Raw genomic sequence first — 19432 nt, 5'->3', positions numbered from 1 at the left:
CATCCAGGTTTAGCTGCTTGGGTGTCCTAGGAGGTTGGTGAAAAAAAATGTATTCGATTTTACTTTGAGAGACACTGACTCCAAACTTGTTCTGTGACTTCAAGTAGATGAGTGAATATTTCAGTGTCATTGCTGTAGGGGGTGAGTCTGTCCAGTTCTTGAGAGAGCCTGGGTTTGGTCTTGTGTACCTCTCAGTTCACGGGCAGATCTGGGGACCCTTTGGCTGTAAAAGCTGGTCTAGAAAAGTAGTTAAGGGGTGGCGAAGGAATGAATGAATGAATGGCTTGACGTGGCACTAGAAGAGATTATGATATTTCAACTTGGAGAGTCGGAAAGGATGATATTATTCAAGTATTAAAAATCTAGAAGGATATGAAATGGTTGAATGTAAAGTGCATTCATGAGCTCACACAATTATGTCAGCCAGTTAATATTTTTAAGAGGTAAATTCAGGGCATCTAATTAGCAGAGCCGAGATTTTAAACTCTTTAAAGAACTTCTTGCCAGATGGCACAGCTCCTAAAATGAGGTGAAGAGATGAATGGGAGCAATTTTATTAGTCATAATCTCTTGGCACTGTTCATCTTTTGAGCAGGGGTTATTGTTCCTCTTGGGTCAAAGCCAAAGCAGTGGCTGCCATTTACTGTTTGGTTTCCAGCCTAGCTGTAGGGTAATAAGATTAAACAAAGAAAATCTCTTTTTAAACCTGGGATTTTATTACTTCAGAAGAGAAAGTCATTAAGCCTCCTTAACTGTTAATGAGATTACTTGAGCAAGTTTCTTAAGTAATTCTTACACCCAGAATTCATAGATACTCAATGGCCTTACTGGGAAAACAGCCTAAACCAGGTCTGACTAGATTACATAGACCCCACAGTGCTGTGTTACCCTTGCCTAACAGAAACTATATAGTGATGGTGGTGGTGTTAGCCCACTGCTTCTGGGGAGCTGAAGGAAGTACAGAATAATTATCCTCAAATGCATAGAGTTAAATAGGACCTGAAAGAAATCACGTAGCTTATTTCCTAGATAGGATCTCACCTATTTCTAAAGAACTAACTTTTCCCAGCAATCTTTATGGCCAGCCATTATTTCTTTTGCTGGAGTTTTACCCAGTCTCTTAATGTAAAATTTACCACATACCTTACAACCCAACATGTTAGTTTCACTGGGAGTTTTACATGTACACACACATAAATATATTGGGATTAGGAGCAGTCTCTCCCTGATGTCCAAAGAACAGTCACATTTATAGATCAGGAATATTGAATTCAGTGTGCAAATGGAGGCAAAACTGGCCTCTTCCGCAGTTGGGGAGAGGAGTCAATTGAACCTTTACCAGACAGGATTTTGCATGTCTGTAGACAAGAATTATTTTCCATTGCCATGAGTTATCTACAGTTTACAGAGCTCAAAGGCAGCAAATGCTTGGAATCCTGGAAGGGTAGCTCTAGAAAATGCATAGTTTTCAAGAAAAGCACAAATTTTTTCCTACAGTCAATTATTCTTAGTGTGTGCCACAGGGAAAATGTTGGTTACTGTGTGAAAATGGTCTCAGAACTTTAACTATTTGCAGTATGATTCTTTCTAAAATACATTTTTGTAGGATTTATGGCATCATTTTGAGCCATGACTTATGTGTTTGAGGGTGTTAGATAAGTAAATGCATCCTCAGCCGTTCGAACTATAGTTCAGAATCACAAATAGATGTCCTACAGCCTCTGCTCTAGCAATGCCTGGCTATTCCTTATTGAGTAAATTAATGTACGTTAATAATGGCTACCTAGATATCAGGCTTACATTGTCTTCAGAGGTATGAAAGTAGCAGGTGTTATGTGCAGCCTTGGTGGGATCCTGGTGAGCATAGCTGCCTTCCAAAGTAGCAGGTGTTGTTAAGATTGGTGCAATTAAAATATCCTGAGGTAAAGTGATCGGTGGTGGGTGGTGGACTTAAGGGATCCTGATGGGAAACAGGCAAGAAATGTAAAGGAGAAAGAGGGAATTAGAATGGATTTCCTTTGTTTTTATAACCCAGCTTTCCTCGAGGCTTCTGCTCTTATATTCAGTTAATGTTCTTCATGTTAGTACTCTTGTTTCTTGGGAGTTAGAATGGTGTCTTTTGGATATATTTAAGAAAGTGGTATCTTCTGCATCAAAAGCCTTACAGAGTGTGGGGTTTGGGAAAAACCTACAGTAGCAAACTAGGAATATCCTGTTTCCATGTTTGTATCTGAGGAAGGGAGAAGAGCAGAGGCTTCCACGACCCCCAGCCCTTTGTATTTTTGTGGTTGCCAGCTTTTAAGTTTATTGCAGGTGCTTTTCAAGGATCTTGTTCTTGAGCAAGGTTGAACACTTCTTTTTTTAAAAAAAATTTTTTTTTTTTTTTTATGTTTATTTCTGAGAGAGAGACAGAGCATGAGTCGGGGAGGGGCAGAGAGAGAGGGAGACACAGAATCTTAAGCAGGCTTCAGGCTCTGAGCCATCAGCACAGAGCCCGACGTGGGGCTCAAACTCACAAACCATGAGATCATGACCTGAGCTGAAGTTGATTGCTGAACCGACTTAGCCACCCAGGCGCCCTCGTTGAACACTTCTTGATACTCCGTGTGTCAGCATAACAAACATAAAATTTTCTTACTCCTTGCTTTACCAAGAAGATCTTTTGAATTTTAGGTAAAAAACATCAGAATGAATTTCGGCTTCTGGTGGATCAGGCCAAAAAAGGATACAAGAAGACCGTTGAAATGTCAACAAAAAAAGTAGTAAGAAAAGAAGATGAATCTACAGAAAAGCTATTACCTGTATGCATGGGTAAGAGACTTTAATTAAAAACAGAAATATGTTGAATTTCACTATTCATTTTTAATATAAAAAGAAAATAAAATCACAGGAATTTACCTTTTTATTAGGTATCTGAAATGGGAAAAAATATTTTTAGACCTATAACAGTTGTTGAATGTTAACTAAGTTTATTACTGTAGGGAAAATGATTGAGACAATGTCCTGAAGACAAGTTTATGAAATCTTTCATTTAATGATAAATCAGAAGTTTCCTAGTTGTTTCAGCCTGAGGATGTTTTCTAACTATAGGATTTATTGCTGTATATCTTCAGATATCCTACAAATAATTTCATTCTAGAATAATTTTTGTTAAAGGTCACTGGTATTTATTTTGGATGGAATGTTCTGCTATAAAGTCTGAAGCTTATAGACTTGGTGTGCCTATACATAGCACATTCCTTAATTTTGATCCATTTTAAAATTTGAGATTAATACTATATTGCCAGGGCTTTATTTGGACCAGTGAACAAAACAGAGTCATAATGGAGGGTAGTGCACAAGAAAATTCCTTATTGTTTTCTTTATTATGATAAATTATACATAACACAATATTTATCATTTCAACTGTTCATAAATGTACAATTCAGTACTATTAAATATGTTCAGAATGTTTTATAACGGTAACCACTGTCTGTACCTAAAACTTTTTCATCATCCAACATAAACTCCGTGCCCATTAAAAATAATAATAACTCTCTTCCACTTTTCCAGGCAGACCCTGGTAGTCTCTGTTCTACTTTTTTGTGAAATTTGCTTAGTCTGTGTACCTCATGTAAGTGGGAATCATTAATAATTAGTCCTTCTGTGTCAACTTATTTCACTAATAAGCATATTTTGAAGGTCCTCATGTTGTAGCTTCTATCAAAATTTCATTGCTTTTTATGTGTATGCCACATTTTGTTTATCTGTTCATCTCTAATGGGTTATTTTCACCTTTTGGCTACTGTGAATAACGCTGCTATGAACATTAGTGTTGAAATATCTGTTCAAGTCTCTGCTTTACATTCTTTTGGATATGAACCTAAGAATGGACTTGCTGGTTTATATGGTAATTGTATGTTTACCTTTTGAAAAACCACCAATCTGTTTTCAAGTGACTGCACCATTTTACATTCTTACAAGCAATGCTTAAGGATTCTAGTTTCTGTATATCCTTGCCAATGGCACCTGTTATTTTCCTTTTTTTTTTTTTTTTAACTGTAGCTATTATAGTAGGTAAGAAGTGATATGGGTTTTCATCTTCATTTTCCTAATGACTAATGATGTTGAGCATCTTTTCACATGCTTATTGGCTATGTGTTTTTCTTCTTTGGAGAAATGTGTGTTCATGTTCTTTGCTCACTTTTCCATTGGTTTGTTTCTTTGTTGTTGTTTTAGGAATTCTTTATATATTCTGGATATTAATCCTTTTTCGTGTATATGATTTGCAAATATTAACATTTTCTCAGTTGTCTCTTTGCTTTCTTCATAGTTTCTTTGATGCACAACGGTGCTAAATTTTAATAAAGTCTGGTTTATTCATTCTTTCTTTTGTTGCCTGTGCCTTTGGTGTTACATCCATGAAATTGTTGCCAAATCATTCATGGAAACATTTTGGAAAGATGGAAGATTTCAACATTTGGAAAATCATGAAAGATTTTCCTGTTTGTTTTTACCTAAGAGTTTTGTTGTTTTAGCTCTTCATGTTTAGGTCTGTGATCCCTATTAGGTTAATTTTTGTGTATGGTATAAGGTAAGGGTACAATTTCATTCTTTTACATGTAGATAAAGCACCAATTGTTAAGAATAGCCTTTGGGGCGCCTGGGTGGCTCAGTTGGTTGAGCGTCCAACTTCGGCTCAGGTCATGATCTAGTGTTGTGGGTTTGAGTCCTGCATCGGGCTCTGTGCTGACAGCTTGGAGCCTGGAGCCTGCTTTGGATTCTGTCTCCCTCTCTCTCTTCCCCTCCCTGGCTCACACTCTGTCTGTCTGCCTCTCTCTCAAAAATAAAAACATTAAAAAAAAAAAGAATAACCTTTCCACATTGAATGCTCTTGATATCCTTGTTGAAAGTCAATTGACTATATATGTGAAGGTTTATTTTTATACTCACTATTATATTCTTTTGGTGTAAAAGTCTGTTCTTATGTCTGTATTATATACTATTTTAATTACTGTAGCTTTGTTATAAATTTCAAAGTCAGGAGGTATGAGTCCTCCAACTTTATTCTTCCTTTTCAAGATTGTTTTGACTATTTGGGTCCCTGGAGATTCCATGTAAATTTTAGGATGAATTTTTCTATTTCTGCAAAAAGTAACATTGGGATTGAATTGAAATTATAGATTGCTTTGGTAACTTCTGATATCTTAATAATATTGTCTTATAGTTTGTGAACACAGGATGTCTTTCATTTATTTATGTCTTTAATTTCTTTCAACCATGTTTTGTGGTTTTCAGCATTAAAATTTTTCACTTCCTTGGATAGATTTATCCCTAAGCCTTTTATTCTTTTATGTGCTATTGCATGCTTTATTTTTTTCCTAAGTTCTCCTGGTATCATTTAGTAGGTTGCTGCCTGAGTATAAACCTCATGCTCTTTGTGAACAACTTGAATTTGTGCAGTTGTCAGAGGATTTTCTTAGAAAACAGTTTAGCTCCTGAAAAAATCTGGCTTAATATCTTCTGATCTGGAGAAGATTTTTGCTTATTGGTTGGATGTATCTTGAAAATGATTAATTGCTTATACTCAGGATTATGCACTTTATGTGTATATGCCTGTAAATACTGCTCTCTGTGGCATTCAGAGATGATTGCTGCTGGTAGATTGTTGTGCATGAATGCCCGTGTCTGAGGGAGGTAAAGAGTGTGTGAGAGAGGAAGGCAGACAGACTAACACAGACTCACTGAAGAGCTGAGCTTTGTGTAGCATCATACAATCAGTGTAATTTTTGCTCTTTCAAGTAAATTTACTCATTGAAGTGCCAATGTAAGTGAACAAGATACATGTTCTCTCGACTAAATCCTTCATCCGTTGCTTTTTTTCTTCATTTTTATTGCATGTCTTTCGGGAGGTTTGATGTTGGAGCCTATCTTTGGGGGCTGTGTTTGACATCCTGTTCTGACATCTATGGACAGATACATGAAAGATAACCGACTTTCAGTGCCCACAAATTGTTGAATGATGTTTGTCCCCAAGAGGGAATTTATCTTGGAGAAGCTTCTATAAGATGGGAAGAAGTACATAAGATGATTATAAATCAGGTGCAAAAATAAAAGATAGTTTTAAGTTGAACTCCCGCTCCCTAGTTTGTCAGCTTGATTGCATTTTCCTGGCCAGTTGAGTACTGGATGCCTGGGTTTCCTGAGTTTACTGGGTGATTGATTCTTCTTAATGTGGTCTTGGGTGCCTGTTTACAAGAGGAGAGATCTTAGAGCACCTGGATGGTTGTTGTGGTTAGCTTCTTTCCTTTACCCAGATAAACATTAGAGGGTACAGTTTTGTTTTGGTAATGATTTGGCTTATTGAAAGCCAGACAACATCAAGAGCTTTTTTTTTTTTTTTTTTTTTTTAAGAAATTATACTTTTGTGATGTATGTTCTTTAGTATAAGAAAAACTTATTTCTGGGAAAATCTTGGAAATATCTTGACTGTACAGACTTACAAAGGTTTTTTTTTTGTTTTTAAAGAATCTGTCTTATTCTTTAGTATAAATTTTCTATTTGTAACAAAACCTTGACAATTCTTCTTGGTGTCTTTTGTCGAGAGTCACTTGCCTCTGCAAACACACTGGGTGGGTGATGTGTGAGAGCTCTGCTTCTCTGGGAGGAAACTCATGAAAGGGGCTCTATTCTATTAGCACATGTGGCTTGGCTCTTAAGTACTTACTGAGTTCCTGAAGCTTAAAGACAGTGCCACTGAAATACTAGCAGAGGCCTGAAACAGATCGTGAGGGAGAGTCCTGGGCACTGAGGAATCCTTCACGGATACTATTTCTGCACTCGTCTTTGGAGATATTTGGTCACACCTGTTATGTCACATTCTTGCCAGCACTGTCTGCATGCCTCCAGCTTCCCTTATTTTTATTTGTGAGAGGAGACCTCAGAAATTGAGGCTCTAACAAGGGATACATAGAAATGTGACATGTATTGGATTGAATGGAAATATTGGTTATGTCTGATTAGTTTTCCTTTTCCATAGTAAATTACTAGATTCTATTTAACAGACTAAGAGAAATGTCCAGATGGATTCACTACCACATAGTAGTCAGTGATAAATACCGAATCTTTAATGCTTTTTTATTGTGCTTCATATGTTTGTTGGTGTACTCTGTTCTATGAAATACGCAGGAATTCTCTAGTAATACTGTAAGTAGAAGCCTCATTAGAATTACACAGTTCACTACTCCTGATTTTAAAAGGAAATTTTGTTTTCAAATTAATTAATCTGGAAGTGCATGGAGTGGGCATTGTAATTACATAACTCATAGGAGTGATGATTCTTATTCTCTCTCCCTGGGGTTTTGGATTCATTGTTATCTAAGCTTCCATTTTACTGAGTATAAATTGTACTGCTAAATGTAGAAATAATAAACATACAGAGGTTGTAGATTTTATTGTACTCTTAAATGTGTCTTTTTCTTTCTTTTACCTTTTTAGAACAGGAAGATAAAAAGATGAAATTCTCAGACACTCTTCCCATAACAGACCACTTCCCTCAAACAAAGCTGGAATCCCCAGGGAGAATGGAGCCTGACAGACCAGATGATTCTTCCAGTTGTACTGATATTCAAGAAGAAACTCTTTCTTCATCAGAATCGGACTCATTCAATAGGTAAGAAACCTGTAGTACTGAATTATTGTAAATTTCTATTTTCCATACCTGTGCATGCTCAGACAGAAAGACACAAACAATTAGAAAGTAACTTTGAGGCATGAGGCAGTTCAGTCTTCCACTTCAGGCTCTTTTTACTGCTTTGTAACTTCCACAGTGATAGCAAGCAAGGCAGTATGTGGGAGATCATTGCAGTGGCCATAGGGTGGCCTTGTTTCTTACTCTGTACCCTTCAGATATTTTTTCTGGAGTCAGAAAAGGGCATGATAGACAGTGATGTTTTTGTCAAGACAGTGAGTGAAGAAGGTAAAGATGACTATACTAGAAAATAGAAATGACCAGAAAGACAGCGTATAGGAGAGAAAAACAAGAAAAACGTAATTGAGCAAGTAATGGATGGGAAAGCTTTAAAAAAGAGAGGTTTGGAGGTGAGTAATTTTTTAAAAGATATTTTTAAAAGATGATGTACTTTAAAAGATGACCTAGTATAAAATGATTATACATGTGTGTGTGTGTGTGTGTGTGTGTGTGTGTGTGTGTGTGTGTGTGTATTTATATAATTTTTGTGTTCTGGCATTCACTTTATATCATAAACCATTTGTACCCATGTTTCTACCTCATTTTTATAGCTGTTTTTAAGTGGGTGCAGAGTTTTCTTATGGTTCTGTATCATAATTGACCAAACCCTTCAGTTTCTGTTCCCCAGTGTTCTACTTAACACATCTAAAGCTGTGGTAAAGCTCTCTATGTATAGAGCCTTTTGTTTCTAATAAATTATTTCTTTATTTTTAACACCATTTTGACCATAGTATGTGTTGCTGCCTTCTAAATGAATTATACCAATTTTAAAATGCTACAACCTGTATGTGAATGTGTCTAGACATTATTGAATCTTTGATATTTCTTCATGTAAAAATTAACAATGCTGTAGAATGATAGATTGTCTAATCTGAAACATCAAATTAAGAGGAAAATTTTTTATAAGAAGACTATACCCAAAACCCCTCTGCTTTCCAAGGATTCTTGGGAAACGGTTTCAAATTATTCAGGCTGAGGTATTAGGAAGGGAAAATCTTCTCACTTCACCCCTAATGTTTTCAAGGTCAAAAACACCTCTCAAGTTGGGTAAGGGAAGAACACATGGTGGCCTGAGCGTTGTCCCTTTTGTCCAAGAGATTGGTACTGCAAGCCATTTCTTCAAGTCCAGTAGGCAGTATTTTTTTTTTTAAATACAAGTCATGTAGGAATGCAGGGTAAAAATGGAGGAAAATCAGGGTCCACGTGAGTATGAATTAGTTTTTTTTTTGTTTGCACCCTATTTTTTTTCCTAATATATGAAATTTATTGTCAAATTGGTTTCTATAAAACACCCAGTGCTCATCCCAAAAGATGCCCTCTTCAATGCCCATCACCTCCCCTCCCTCCCACCCCCCATCAACCCTCAGTTTGTTCTCAGTTTTTAAGAGTCTCTTATGTTTGGGTTCTCTCCCACTCTAACCTCTTTTTTTTTTTTTTTCCTTCCTCTCCCCCATGGGCTTCTGTTAAGTTTCTCAGGATCCACATAAAAGTGAACACATATGGTATCTGTCTTTCTCTGTATGGCTTATTTCACTTAGCATCACACTCACCAGTTCCATCCACGTTGCTACAAAGGGCCATATTTCATTCTTTCTCATTGCCACATAGTACTCCATTATGTATATAAACCACAATTTCTTTATCCATTCATCAGTTGATGGACATTTAGGCTCTTTCCACAATTTGGCTATTGTTGAGAGTGCTGCTATGAACATTGGGGTACAAGTGCCCCTATGCATCAGTACTCCTGTATCCCTTGGGTAAATTCCTAGCAGTGCTATTGCTGGGTCATAGGGTAGGTCTATTTTTAATTTTTTGAGGAACCTCCACACTGTTTTCCAGAGTGGCTGCACCAGTTTGCGTTCCCACCAACAGTGCAAGAGGGTTCCTGTTTCTCCACATCCTCGCCAGCATCTATAGTTTCCTGAGTTGTTCATTTTGGCCACTCCGACTGGCGTGAGGTGATATCTGAGTGTGGTTTTGAATTGTATTTCCCTGATGAGGAGCAACGTTGAGCATCTTTTCATGTGCCTGTTGGCCATCTGGATGTCTTCTTTAGAGAAGTGTCTATTCATGTTTTCTGCCCATTTCTTCACTGGGTTATTTGTTTTTTGGGTGTGGAGTTTGGTGAGCTCTTTATAGATTTTGGATACTAGCCCTTCGTCCGATATGTCATTTGCAAATATCTTTTCCCATTCCGTTGTTTGCCTTTTAGTTGTGTTGATTTTTTCCTTTGCTGTGCAGAAGCATTTTATCTTCATGAGGTCCCAATAGTTCATTTTTGCTTTTAATTCCCTTGCCTTTGGGGATGTGTCAAGTAAGGAATTGCTGCGGCTAAGGTCAGAGAGGTTTTTTCCTGCTTTCTCCTCTAGTGTTTTGATGGTTTCCTGTCTCACATTCAGGTCCTTTATCCATTTTGAGTTTATTTTTGTGAATGGTCTAAGAAAGTTTCATTCTTCTGCATGTTGCTGTCCAGTTCTCCCAGCACCATTTGTTAAAGAGACTGTCTTTTTTCCATTGGATATTCTTTCCTGCTTTGTCAAAGATTAGTTGGCCATACGTTCGTGGGTCTAGTTCTGGGGTTTCTATTCTATTCCATTGGTCTATGTGTCTGTTTTTGTGCCAATACCATGCTGTCTTGATGATGACAGCTTTGTAGTAGAGGCTAAAGTCTGGGATTGTGATGCCTCCTGCTTTGGTCTTCTTCTTCAAAATTCCTTTGGTTATTTGGGGCCTTTTGTGGTTCCATATGAATTTTAGGATTGCTTGTTCTAGCTTCGAGAAGAATGCTGGTGCAATTTTGATTGGGACTGCATTGAATGTGTACATAGCTTTGGGTAGTATTGACATTTTAACAATATTTATTTTTCCAATGAGCATGAAATTCCATGAGCATGGAATGTTTTTCCATTTCTTTATATCTTCTTCAATTTCCTTCATAAGCTTTCTATAGTTTTCAGCATACAGATCTTTTACATCTTTGGTTAGATTTATTCCTAGGTATTTTATGCTTCTTGGTGCAATTGTGAATGGGATCAGTTTCTTTATTTGTCTTTCTGTTGCTTCATTATTAGTGTATAAGAATGCAACTGATTTCTGTACATTGATTTTGTATCCTGCAACTTTGCTGAATTCATGTATCAGTTCTAGCAGACTTTTGGTGGAGTCTATCGGATTTTCCATGTATAATATCATGTCATCTGCAAAAAGCGAAAGCTTGACTTCATCTTTGCCAATTTTGATGTCTTTGATTTCCTTTTGTTATCTGATTGCTGATGCTAGAACTTCCAACATTTATGTTAAACAACAGCGGTGAGAGTGAACATTCCTGTCGTGTTCCTGATCTCAGGGAAAAAGCTCTCAGTTTTTCCCCATTGAGGATGATGTTAGCTGTGGGCTTTTCATAAATGGCTTTTATGATCTTTAAGTATGTTCCTTCTGTCCCGACTTTCTCGAGCGTTTTCATTAAGAAAGGTTGCTGAATTTTGTCAAAGGCCTTTTCTGCATCAATTGACAGGATCATATGGTTCTTATCTTTTCTTTTATTAATGTGATGTATCACATTGATTGATTTGCGAATGTTGAACCAGCCCTGCATCCCAGGAATGAATCCCACTTGATCATGGTGAATAATTCTTTTTATATGCCGTTGAATTCGATTTGCTAGTATCTTATTGAGAACTTTTGCATCAGTATTCATCAGAGATATTGGCCGGTAGTTCTCTTTTTTTACTGGGTCTCTGTCTGGTTTAGGAATCAAAGTAATACTGGCTTCATAGAATGAGTCTGGAAGTTTTCCTTCCCTTTCTATTTCTTGGGATAGCTTGAGAAGGATAGGTATTATCTCTGCTTTAAACGTCTGGTAGAACTCCCCTGGGAAGCCATCTGGTCCTGGACTCTTATTTGTTGGGAGATTTTTGATGACTGATTCAATTTCTTCGCTGATTATGGGTCTGTTCAAGCTTTCTATTTCCTCCTGGTTGAGTTTTGGAAGAGTGTGGGTGTTTAGGAATTTGTCCATTTCTTCCAGGTTGTCCAGTTTGTTGGCATATAATTTTTCATAGTATTCCCTGATAGGTGTTTGTATATCTGAGGGATTGGTTGTAATAATTCCATTTTCATTCCTGATTTTATGGGTCATCTCCCTTTTCTTTTTGAGAAGCCTGGCTAGAGGTTTGTCAATTTTGTTTATTTTTTCCAAAAACCAACTCTTGGTTTCATTGATCTGCTCTACAGTTTTTTTAGATTCTATATTGTTTATTTCTGCTCTGATCTTTATTATTTTTCTTCTTCTGCTGGGTTTGGGGTGTCTTTGCTGCTCTGCTTCTATTTCCTTTAGGTGTGCTGTTAGATTTTGTATTTGGGATTTTTCTTGTTTCTTGAGATAGGCCTGGATTGCAATGTATTTTCCTCTCAGGACTGTCTTCGCTGCATCCCAGAACGTTTGGATTGTGGTATTTTCATTTGTTTCCATATATTTTTTAATTTCTTCTCTAATTGCCTGACTGACCCATTCATTCTTTAGTAGGGTGTTCTTTAACCTCCATGCTTTTGGAGGTTTTCCAGACTTTTTCCTGTGGTTGATTTCAAGCTTCATAGCATTTTGGTCTGAAAGTATGCATGGTATGATCTCAATTCTTGTATACTTATGAAGGGCTGTTTTGTGACCCAGTATATGATCTATCTTGGAGAATGTTCCATGTGCACTCGAGAAGAAAGTATATTCTGTTGCTTTGGGATGCAGAGTTCTAAATATATCTGTCAAGTCCATCCGATCCAATGTATCATTCAAGGCCCTTGTTTCTTTATTGACGATGTGTCTAGATGATCTATCCGTTGTTGTAAGTGGGGTATTAAAGTACCCTGCAATTACCACATTCTTGTCGATAAGGTTGCTAATGTTTGTGATTAATTGTTTTATATATTTGCGGGCTCCCGTATTCGGCGCATAGACATTTATAATTGTTAGTTCTTCTTGATGGATAGACCGTGTAATTATTATATAATGCCCTTCTTTATCTCTTGTTACAGCCTTTAATTTAAAGTCTATTTTGTCTGATATAAGTATGGCTACTCCAGCTTTCTTTTGACTTCCAGTAGCATGATAAATAGTTCTCCATCCCCTCACTTTCAATCTGAAAGTGTCCTCAGGTCTAAAATGAGTGTCTTGTAGACAGCAAATAGATGGGTCTTGTTTTTTTATCCATTCTGATACCCTATGTCTTTTGGTTGGCGCATTTAGTCCATTTACATTCAGTGTTATTATAGAAAGATATGGGTTTAGAGTCATTGTGATGTCTGTAGGTTTCATGCTTGTAGCATTGTCTCTGGTATTTTGTCTCACAGGATCCCCCTTAGGATCTCTTGTAGGGCTGGTTTAGTGGTGATGAATTCCTTCAGTTGTTGTTTGTTTGGGAAGACCTTTATCTCCTATTCTAAATGACAGATTTGCTGGATAGAGGATTCTCGGCTGCGTATTTTTTTCTGTTCATCACATTGAAGATTTTCTGCCATTCCTTTCTGGCCTGCCAAGTGTCAGTAGAGAGATTGGTCACAAGTCTTATAGGTCTCCCTTTATATGTTAGAGCGTGTTTACCCCTTGCTGCTTTCAGAATTTTCTCTTTATCCTTGTATTTTGCCAGTTTCACTATGATATATCGTGCAGAAGATCGATTCAAGTTACATCTGAAGGGAGTTCTCTGTGCCTCTTGGATATCAATGCCTTTTTCCTTCCCCAGATCAAGGAAGTTCTCAGCTATTATTTCTTCAAGTACACCTTCAGCACCTTTCCCTCTCTCTTCCTCCTCTGGAATACCAATTATGCGTAGATTATTTCTCTTTAGCGCATCACTTAGTTCTCTAATTTTCCCCTCATACTCCTGGATTTTTTTATCTCTCTTTTTCTCAGCTGCTTCTTTTTCCATAATTTTATCTTCTAGTTCACCTATTCTCTCCTCTGCCTCTTCAATCTGAGCTGTGGTCGTCTCCATTTTATTTTGCAGCTCATTGATAGCATTTTTTAGCTCTTCCTGGCTGTTCCTTAGACCCTTGATCTCTGTAGCAATAGATTCTCTGCTGTCCTTTATACTGCTTTCAGGCCCAGTGATTAATTTTATGACTATTATTCTAAATTCACTTTCTGTTATATTGTTTAAATCATTTTTGATCAGTTCGTTAGCTGTTGTTATTTCCTGGAGGTTTTTTTGAGGGGAATTCTTCCGTTTCGTCATTTTGGGTAGACCCTGGAGTGGTGAGGAACTGCGGGGCACTTCCCCTGTGCTGTCTTGAGTAACTTGCGTTGGTGGGCGGGGCCGCAGTCAGACCCGATGTCTGCCCGCAGCCCACTGCTGGGGCCACAGTCAGACTGGCGTGTGCCTTCTCTTCCCCTCTCCTAGGGGTGGGATTCACTGTGGGGTGGTGTGGCCCATCTGGGTTACTTGCACACTGCCAGGCTTGTGGTGCTGGGGGTCTGGCATATTAGCTGGGGTGGATCAACAAGGTGCACAGGGGCGGGAGGGGCCGGCTCAGCTTGCTTTTCCTTCGGAGATATGCTTCGGGATGGTCCCCTCTTCCATGGACCTCTTGTCTACACTTGGCTCCGGAGAATCCATTCTGCTAGTCTTCTGGTGATTTTCTGGGTTATTTAGGCAGGTGTGGGTGGAATCTAAGTGATCCGCAGGACCCGGTGAGCCCAGTGTCCTCCTACGCCGCCATCTTCCTAGAAGCCTCTGCACCGAGTATGAATTAGTTTTTATTTATTTATTTATTTTTATTTATTTTTTGTTATTTTTTCAATATATGAAGTTTATTGTCAAATTGGTTTCCATACAACACCCAGTGCTCATCCCAAAAGGTGCCCTCCTCAATACCCATCACCCACCCTCCCCTCCCTCCCACCCCCCATCAACCCTCAGTTTGTTCTCAGTTTTTAAGAGTCTCTTATGCTTTGGCTGTCTTCCACTGTAACCTCTTTTTTTTTTTTCCTTCCCCTTCCCCATGGGTTTCTGTTAAGTTTCTCAGGATCCACATAAGAGTGAAAACATATGGTGTCTGTCTTTCTCTGTATGACTTATTTCACTTAGCATCACACTCTCCAGTTCCATCCATGTTGCTACAAAGGGCCATATTTCATTCTTTCTCATTGCCACGTAGTACTCCATTATGTATATAAACCCCAATTTCTTTATCCATTCATCAATTGATGGACTTTTAGGCTCTTTCCATAATTTGACTATTGTTAAGAGTGCTGCTATAAACATTGGGGTACAAGTGCCCCTATGCATCAGTACTCCTGTATCCCTTGGGTAAATTCCTAACAGTGCTATTACTGGGTCATAGGGTAGGTCTATTTTTAATTTTTTGAGGAACCTCCACACTGTTTTCCAGAGTGGCTGCACCAGTTTGCATTCCCACCAACAGTGCAAGAGGGTTCCTGTTTCTCCACATCCTCGCCAGCATCTATAGTCTCCTGATTTGTTCATTTTGGCCACTCTGACTGGCGTGAGGTGATATCTGAGTGTGGTTTTGAATTGTATTTCCCTGATGAGGAGCGACATTGAGCATCTTTTCATGTGCCTGTTGGCCATCTGGATGTCTTCTTTAGAGAAGTGTCTATTCATGTTTTCTGCCTATTTCTTCCCTGGGTTATTTGTTTTTCGGGTGTGGAGTTTGGTGAACTCTTTATAGACTTTGGGAATTAGTTTTTAACCATAGTCACAGAATGCCTTAATGTCTGGGAATGCCTGGGTGAGACAGGACACATTTGAAGTGGGGGAAGGGAAGAAAGTGTAGGAGGAAATGCATGGCAGCCAGATGTGTATTTATTTATCTGGTGTGGGATGATGGGAAGTAGGGTGAGTTTGTTGGAGGTCTTGGCCTCAGACAGATATATTGGCATCACCAAAATCTGAGAGGATTATTAAACCACTAAAAATGTTTTTAAAAAATTTTGTTTTGATGTTTATTTATTGTTGAGAGAGAGGGAGGGAGGGTGTTGGGGAGGGGCAGAGAGAGAGGGAGACACAATCAGAAGCAGGCTCCAGGCTCTGAGTTGTCAGCACAAAGCCTGATGCAGGGCTCGAACTCACAAACCGTGAAATCATGACCTGAGTTGAAGTCAGATGCTTAACTGACTGAGCCACCCAGGCACCCCTAAAAAATGTCTTTAATGTAAGCTCTTATGTTGTTTCACCTTTTATTTAGTTCTGCACATGTGTATGTCTGCACACACACATGCACCCACATCTCATGGAACTCCCTACTCATTGCACATATTAATGGCTTTTTTGAGATATAAGTTACATAGTGTGCAATTCACTTGTGCAAGTATACACTTTAATAGTTTCTGGCATATTCCCAAAATCGTAGAACCATCACTACAATGTTAGAGCATTTTCATCACCTCAAAAAGAACCTTCATACTCATTAGCCATATTCCTGCCAGCTCTGCCTGCCTGTGGCAGCCACTCATCTCCTTTCCGTCTCTATTGATGTGCCTATTCTGGACAGTTCATACCAATGGGATCAAACAGTATGTGGTCTTTTGTGACTGCTTCTGTTACTTAGCATAATGTGTTTGAGATTCATTCATGTTGTGACATGTTTCCCTTTACAGTGTAGGGTATTATTCTGTTGTATGGATATACATTTTATTATTCATTTATTAGCTCATTGATATTTGGGTGGTTTTTTTTTTATTGCAATCTTATTAGGAAAAAGAATCATTGAGTTTGCTTGTACACTTTGGAACATAGCTTTAGGAACTGTATATGAGGATTTACTTGGCCTGTCCTTGAGAAAGCAGGCAGTGTCTATTACTCATATCTCCGATGTGAGTAACTGGTCTATACGTTGTAAATATTAAATATGTTTTAACCTTTAAATTTTTTATTTTATTTAAGTTCTTTTTTATACGCCTTTTTTTTATTTGTCCTGTCATTTTGTCTATCTAAGAGTTTTAGGTTTAAAAGATAGAGTGTGTTCCTTATATAATACCTAGAAGCCAAGGCCAAAGGGAGTGTGAGAATGAAGTCAGCCTTTACTAGTGGTATTTGTTTTGATAGCACGACAGAGCACTGGGCAACCGATTCAAGACAAGACTGCCGAGGAGTAAGTATGCAGCGGGAAGCCGCTGCTGTAGCGGGAGGAGTAGTAGGCATACACGTGACTGGCAGTGCAGCAGGATCTGCTGGATGGTTTGAGAATCAATCTTTTGAAGTCTTTCCGTATCTATGAAAAACATATAAAAACCTCTTATTATCTCAGATCTGTTGGGAAGATGAAATGAGGTAATAGATCTGAGAATCTTGGATAAATATGTGATTATTTTACTTTATAAAGATGGGGTCAGTTACATTGCCTTCAGTAATGCTGCAAAAGTTGGGACTCTGTGGCTGGACATTGCATCTTCTTCCTTCTAAGTCTTCAGCTAAATCGCATAGGTTATCTTCTTTTCCCTCTCCCCATCCCCATTTCTGTTCTCAACTTTGCTAGAGAAAGTTATGAGCCTGGGCCAATTAGTTCCATTCAGAATTCATTTTATTTGGCCTCATCTAGGTGCTTGCTACTGAGGCATAGTTCTAAGTTACTCTCTTCTGCATTTCCCATGGTGCCTAGTCCACACCGGTTGCTTGTGTCTGTGTCCTCACCTTCACGAGATACCGTGTCTCACGCCTCACCAATGCCAGCTAATCTGACTTGCCTCCAGCTCTGCCTTTCCATTTTAAGGCCTCTTGTAATTTCTGACCTCTTCTTTACTGTTTCTCATAACAGAAAGACAGATTTCTTAAGACATTTCTAATTTCCTTAATGAGAAAAAAAAATGATATTTTTAATTTTGATTCCAGTGTAGTTAACATATGGTGTTATGTTAATTTCAGGTGTATAATATGATTCACCAGTTCTGCATTACACAGTACTCCTCATGATAAGTGTACTTTTTTTTTTTTTTTTTTTGAGGGGGAGAGAGTGTGGGGAAGGGGTAGAGAGAGAGAATTTTAAGCAGGCTCCATGCTCAGTGCAGAGCCTAATGTGGGGCTTGATCTCATGACCCTGAGCTCATGAAATCAAGAGTTGGACACTCAACCAGCTGAGCCACCAGGTGCCCCGATAAGTGTACTCTTTAATCCCCTTCATGTATTTCACGCATCTCCCCACCTACTTCCCCTCTGGTAACCATCAGTTTGTAGTGAAGAATCTGTTTCTTGGTTTGTGTCTCTTTCTGTTGTTGTTATTCCTTTGTTCCTTTGTTTTATTTCTTAAATTACACATATAAGTGAAATCATGTAGTATTTGTCTTTCTCTGACTTGTTTTGCTTTGCATAATACTCTAACTCCATCCATGGTATTGCAAATAGCAAGATTTCATTCTTTTCTTATGGCTGAATAGTATTCCATTGTATATGTGTATACCACGTCTTTATCCATTCATCAGTTGATGCACACTTGGGCTGCTTCCATAACTTGGCTGTTGTAAATAATGATGCCATAAAGGAGACATAATATTTCTTAAGATAAATTCATCTACCTCCTCTACGACATTACTCTGTCAGCCGTTCCTCAGGTTTGTTCTTGGATGGCCTCTTTCAGCCCTTCCTATGATCACCTTCTCTCTCATTCTTCACACTAAGCAGAAGTAATTTCTGCTGCTTCTATGAGTTCCTATAGCAAGGTATCTGAATTCCACAGCAGTTTATCTAAATTAAATCCTATCTTGTATTATGGTTATTTGACTATTTTTGTCATTCCTGTTGTTACTCATCAGAGTCCTTAAGAATTGAGTCTGTCACTTATTTTTGAAAAAGTCTCCTGCCAAGAGTTTATCACTATCTCCTATTACTACTAGACCTTTATTAAGTGAACATTGCTTCTAAGACATACATTTTCTTTTAATGTCTGAAATTGTGTCTGAATGTCTGAAATTGTGATGTGTATTGTAATCAATGGCATCTTACGGTTGCTACCAGCCAGGTTGTAGTCCTGATGTATTTACCAGTTCACAAGCATCATGGCTTTCCAGACTGTTACCATTTCAGTTGAGTTATGTGCATTGTTGTCATATCATTGGTTTGTCATTTAAACTATATTTCACAAATTAATGAGAGAAAAAAGTTCCTGTGTATGAAGGAAGTGCAGCAGAGTATAAGTTTCATGTTAGGAAGGGAGTATTCATCATCGAATGAATGGCTGCAGTTCCATCTTCTTGCAGAACAATCAAGTGATTTATGGGATGTAGGAAAGAAAAATACCCACAAGTCTGAAGACTTGTTACAGTTTTGTTACTGAGCTATGTGCAAAGGATTGTCTGTTTGTTTCATGACCAACTGAAGGCAGGAGAAATGGTTAGTTAAATCTCTTGGAAGAAATTTCAAAGTAATAACAGCATGACTGATTCACATTGCAAATGACTATTGTTAGGGTGTCACACATCAATTTGTCAGGCCCTTCTTGATGTCTTCAAACAGAAGCTGCTTCTAGTCACATGAAACATGACTGAGGAAAGAGACAAAATTAGGAATTCAGTTTGCAAAATGGATGTCAGTGCCTTCAATGAAATTCCTGGAGGGGTGCCTGGGTGGCTCAGTCGGTTGAGCGTGTGATTCTTGATTTCAGCTCAGGTCATGATCCCAGAGTTGTGGGATTGAGCCCTGCATTAGGCTCCACCCTGATTGTGGAGACTGCTTAAGATTCTCTCTCTCTCTCTCT

General features: G+C 38.2%; 1 protein-coding gene across 6 annotated transcripts in view; it reads left to right on the top strand.

Moving 5' to 3' along the window:
- Window positions 1-19432, top strand: part of RAD18 (RAD18 E3 ubiquitin protein ligase) — a 119624-nt gene that overhangs the window by 65285 nt on the left and 34907 nt on the right. For all 6 annotated transcript variants that reach the window (XR_006716016.1, XR_006716015.1, XR_006716014.1 and 3 more), the window contains exons 10-11: window positions 2674-2811; window positions 7477-7651. Coding sequence is in view for 3 of the 6 variants with exons in the window: in XM_045493632.1 (XP_045349588.1) it covers window positions 2674-2811; window positions 7477-7651 (313 nt within the window). In the remaining 3 variants the exon portion in view is untranslated. The remainder of the gene's footprint in view (window positions 1-2673; window positions 2812-7476; window positions 7652-19432) is intronic.

This window comes from Leopardus geoffroyi, chromosome A2 (genome assembly GCF_018350155.1).
Source record: "Leopardus geoffroyi isolate Oge1 chromosome A2, O.geoffroyi_Oge1_pat1.0, whole genome shotgun sequence".
Classification (NCBI taxonomy): domain Eukaryota; kingdom Metazoa; phylum Chordata; class Mammalia; order Carnivora; family Felidae; genus Leopardus; species Leopardus geoffroyi.
Note: the sequence above shows the minus strand (reverse complement) of the source record. Positions and strands in the feature narration are given on the sequence as shown.